This window comes from Pistacia vera, unplaced genomic scaffold, assembly GCF_008641045.1.
Source record: "Pistacia vera cultivar Batoury unplaced genomic scaffold, PisVer_v2 Contig25, whole genome shotgun sequence".
NCBI lineage: Eukaryota > Viridiplantae > Streptophyta > Magnoliopsida > Sapindales > Anacardiaceae > Pistacia > Pistacia vera.
Window position 1 is genome coordinate 901164 of NW_022196057.1, and position 4792 is coordinate 905955.

The 4792-nt window shown below is 35.3% G+C and overlaps 1 protein-coding gene across 1 annotated transcript; it reads right to left on the bottom strand.

Moving 5' to 3' along the window:
* Positions 1-1589: 1589 nt before the first annotated feature.
* Positions 1590-4600, bottom strand: LOC116132193 (cinnamoyl-CoA reductase 1-like). The gene is made up of 6 exons (XM_031417851.1): positions 3672-4600; positions 3408-3574; positions 3050-3241; positions 2241-2403; positions 1981-2164; positions 1590-1900 (listed from the first exon to the last, which is right to left on the bottom strand). The coding sequence occupies exons 1-6, from the start codon at positions 3787-3789 to the stop codon at positions 1759-1761; spliced, it is 966 nt and encodes a 321-aa protein (XP_031273711.1). The 5' UTR covers positions 3790-4600; the 3' UTR covers positions 1590-1758.
* Positions 4601-4792: the final 192 nt, after the last annotated feature.

A 4792-nucleotide genomic window follows, 5' to 3' on the forward strand; every position in this document is an offset into this window, starting at 1 on the left:
ATTCTCTCACTGCCAAAATTTTAAGTTCTAATGATTTTCTGACAGTGATTACGCAGGTTCGGTTGATGATATGAGGAGTACAACTGGATTCTGTTTCAGCTTTGATTCAGGGATGTTTTCTTGGTGCTCAAAGAAGCACGAATTAGTGGCACAAAGTATTGCAGAAGCCGAGTACGTAGCTGCTACAACAGTTGTGAATCAGGCTCTATGGATTAGGAAGGTGTTGGCAGATTTGCTTATGGAGCATAAAGAAAGCAAACGAGTGTTTGTGGATAACCAAGCTGTTATATCTATATCTAAAGAGTTTCATGCTAGGACCAAGCATTTCAAAATTAAATTTTATTTTCTGAGAGGTGTGCAAAAAGAAGAAGTACAATTGCTTCATTGCAAGACAAAAGATCAGGTTGCTCATGTTTTGACTAAGGCACTACCTAAAGCCAGATTTTAGTTCCTGAGAGAAAAGCTAGGAATCTGCAGCATCTGCTACAAGAAGGAGTGTTGAACCTGTTCCTCAAGATGCTGCAGATGTGTTGCTGACTTGGAAGTACAGAGTAGATTGATGAGGTGGCAGCTGGAGAAGAGGTGTTTTAGTTGCTGTTGGACTGAGTCAAGTTCTGAAGTTATCAAACTAGCAGTTGCTAGAAATTAGGCATTACGATTGTTAACTGCTATTCATGTAAACTTAAATGCATTTTAGCGCAAGATAAATTCTTCGTTATTGCGTAAGTCCTTGACTAAAATCTACAGGGCATTTACCGCTGGCCGGTGCATATGTGCTCAATGTAGATTTTGTTTCTTTGTCCTACTATGACTAATGAAAATAAACGGTTGATTATGAGAAAACACAGAAGGGAAATTTTACTGGTAACGAAAACTAGAGAAAACTTGGAGGGATGATATACATCAAAAAAGTAAAAATAATAAAAAAATGAAAAGCTAGCTGAAGTGAGATGTGAGAGAGATCAAGACATGGTTTTACAGTGTAACCACGTTCAAGTAACATCTTCACTAACCAAGATGCTATGTAACCTGAAGCTCCAGTTACACACACCACCTCCCTTCTCCACTCTTTTTTTTTTTTTTTTTTTTTTTCTCTATCTCTATGTGATCGAGCTTCTGCTGCGCAAAGCAGAGTTTGAGCTTTTATGCTGATAATTTGTACTAAATTCAAGATAATCCATTCTTTCTTTTGTTATGTAAAATTATTTAAGACACCATGCACAGATTTTGTGTTGAAGTTACGAAGCCAAGTACAAGTCAATCCCTTTTTACACTATTTAGGTACATACCACATTATGAACGAGCAGCTTAACATTTTGATTTTAAACAATTAAAAAAATCTCGATCTCCATTATAATTTCTGCTCGGAACATGTAATTTTTTGCCGATTTATGTCCTTGCGTCGCAGGTCAAAACCACCTACCAGGTTATCCCGTCGTTTTTGTTACGTCCCATTTTCCGTCCAGAAATACTTACCGGGATGCAATTAATCTTGTGTTTCCCGATGAAATGTTTGTGTTAGGGGAAGCCGTATTCTTAGTGGTGTCGATCTTTTTAAAAACCAGCCTAACAGCTTTTATATATTAACGAGTAATTTTAAGATTTAAATCTTTCCAAAAATAGACTTTTAGAATGTAAATATAGATTATTCTCCAAACCACGTCACGTATTATTAGGGGAGGTGTGCTGTGCACATATGGGTTTATGAATACAGAAACTATTTGTAATGCTCTGCATCACTTTCTGGACAGCAGCATCTTAGACATTAAGGAAACCCTTCTCCTTGAAGCATTCGACAGTGTCCCTAAGACTCACCTCCTCAGGCATAAAGTTGATGCCCAAACTCTTTGCTCTCTCATTGGAGATCTTGTATATTGGCTCATTCTTCACATCTCCAAACCTGCAATGAGTATCCTGTTTAATAATCTCAAATTTTCAACAGAATCCTAGAAAAAATATTGTAATACCCCTGAAACATACTTTTCAGGAAGATGGAAAGTGGGGTAATTTTCATGCAACAGCTTCAGAACCTCACTGAAATGTGTAACGTTTCCAACAAGCAAATATCTGCCATTGGCTGTGGATACCTCAAAAGCTTGCATATGTGCATATGCAACATCTCTAACATCAACAAGTCTGTAAGGGCCAGGATATGTTTGTGCTCCTGCATCCAAATAATTGATCTGAGATGATTGTTTGAACGCGCGGTGAAAATTAGAAGTTTAGTTGAAAAAGATTACCATTTATGATGTCCAGAATGACCTTTGTAGAGAAATTAACCGTTGACTGTAGGAAGGGACCAATCACCAATCCTGGATGTAATGTGACCAAGTCAATTCCATTCTCTTTTGCAAATTTCCAGGCAGCTTCTTCTGCTAAGGTCTTCGAAAGATGATACCAGTACTGAAAGAAAATCTATAGATGAGCAAAGATGAATTCCAAGAAGTGCATCTTATGAGAAAATTGTTGCATATTGACTTAAATTTGTCCAGTTAATCATTAACGACAAAACTATCTATGTTCCTCTTTAAAGCTTTCTAAGCCTTGTTTTAGCAGTCAAGAGAAAAATGTCTTTAATAGACAAAGTGTATAGAAACTTAAAAAAGATTATAATGGAAAAAGTAAGGGTTGTGCTTTTGAATAGATAGCTCTTGGATTGAATTTGGGTTGAGAATGAATAAATTTGTAACAGTTAACTAATGCAAAGGGTATGATAGTGTATTGTAATATTTGTTGTTTCTCATATAGCAAACATCGTCCATGATTGTAAAATATTTATATTGTTGAGTGTTTGTAATCTTGAGTATGAACATAATTACATCGTGCTTAAAATTCTCGATAGCTTTGGGAACATATATTTTATATTGTTTAGTTTCCACAAACTAAGTATTCGATAAATTTTTATCCTTTAGGCGTGGGAAATAAATTTTGAGGGAGCTGATTATAATAGGTAGATAGCTTGTATGCAATCCCTAAGAGGACGTTCTTAAGAAAAGCAGAATTGCTGTGTGAAAGATTCAAGAGAAAAGAAATTAGAGAATTTACGTACCTTTGACTCCTTGCAAAAAGCTGGATCTGAAAACCAAGTTTCATCAACCACTAGATCAGGGGTCAGAGGTTTTCCATTGAATGCAACTGTAGCCATTGAAGATGTGATAACAACTCTCTTGACAGACTTAACTTTTGCGCTTGATCTGAGAACTGTAAGTGTTCCCTTCAATGCAGGATCAATCAATTCTGACTAAAATATGAGAAAAAATTAATCATATACTTGTTGACCAAGATACATGGATTAAGTGAGAATCATGGAGCCAAACTATTGAACCATAGAAGTCTTGAATTTGGAAGCATCTATGTTGATATATCATAGAATTGCCAATACAAAGAGATAAGTATATAGAATAAACCTGAGGGTCATAGTTTGAGAGAAATGCAGGTGAGGCTGTATGGAAAACACCTTCACAGCCATCGACAGCAGAATCAAAAGATCCTTCTTCTAACAAGTTTGCCTTGAATAAATGAAGTCTTTCTTTGGCTCCTTCAAGTTCATGTAAGTGTTTTATCTTAAGATCATCTGTGAGTAGAAGAAACATATGTAAACTAGAACTCGGAGTCAGAAACATATAAAAGAAAAAAGGCTGAAGTGATCAGAGAGAAAGAGAGTGACTGACCTGGGTCACGAACAGTGGCTTTGACAGTGTAGCCATGTTCAAGTAAAAGCTTAACCAACCATGAAGCTATGTAACCTGAAGCTCCTGTTACACACACCACCTTACCTTCTCCACTCATTCTCTCTCTCTCTCTCTCTCTCTCTCTCTGTGTCTGTGTACGTGAAATTTGTGTTCAAGTAGAATTTGAGCTTTTGTGAAGAGGGCTTAGAGCATAAATACAAGACAATCCAATATTTTATCATTCCATCATTATACTATGAGTGATCACTTAAAATATTTTATTATTCAATCATTACTATATATATTGTGATTGATCAGTTCGTCTTAACATGTGAAGCATATATGTAAGTATCAATTACAGGGACAGCCATTTTTAGAGCATACCTTTGATTGATTCTGATGATGGCATATAGTGTCCAACTTGCTGGTTTTTGCAATTAATTAAAGATAGAAATAGAATATACAAGGAGGTCATAACAAAAATGGCCGTCCTACCTTAGGATGAACCCCGGGTTAAGACCAATAGAATCAATTAGCCTTTACAAGACTAAAGGAGGCAAAAAAAACAAGACCTCCTCCTCTTCCTACCTCAAGACACCCCTTAGGTTAGAAAACAAAAATCAAAAAGCTTATACCAGACTAAAAGAAAACAATAAAAAGACCTATTCCTACCTCAAGACATGCCTAGGTTCGGAACGAAACAAAACAAAAACAACAAAAATGTGAACCTCACCTCTTTTTTTGTCTATTTCATCATATAAAATAGGGTAAGAAAAAAAGTGCTCACAAAACCACCCAAGAAAGAATCTGCTTCAAAAAAGAACTCAGACCATAGGGCAAACTTCTCTACTTTCCTTTAAAAAAAAATAAATAAATAAATCCTTTGCTTTCAAATCTTGTTTTTGTTTAATATATATACAATCTTTTTTTTGTTTTTTGTTGGTTGCTTTGAGAGTTATCATATAAGGGAAAAAAAAATTCCATTGGAGTGAAAATGAATTTTGTCTTTATATTATTTTCTTAAATTAATTAAAGTAATTTGTCTACTATACTATGCACATAATTAGATTATGACATGAAGTCTGAAAGTTGCTCTTAATAATTTAAAAGTATGCTGATTC

Excerpts from the sequence above, each read along its gene's own strand:
- LOC116132193 (XM_031417851.1), bottom strand. The coding sequence starts at position 3,789 with ATGAGTGGAGAAGGTAAGGTGGTGTGTGTAACAGGAGCTTCAGGTTAC. Across the intron at positions 3,575-3,671 it reads AGCCACTGTTCGTGACCCAG|ATGATCTTAAGATAAAACAC; the intron begins GTCAGTCACTCT and ends TTCTACTCACAG. Across the intron at positions 1,901-1,980 it reads ACTTTCCATCTTCCTGAAAA|GTTTGGAGATGTGAAGAATG; the intron begins GTATGTTTCAGG and ends TACTCATTGCAG.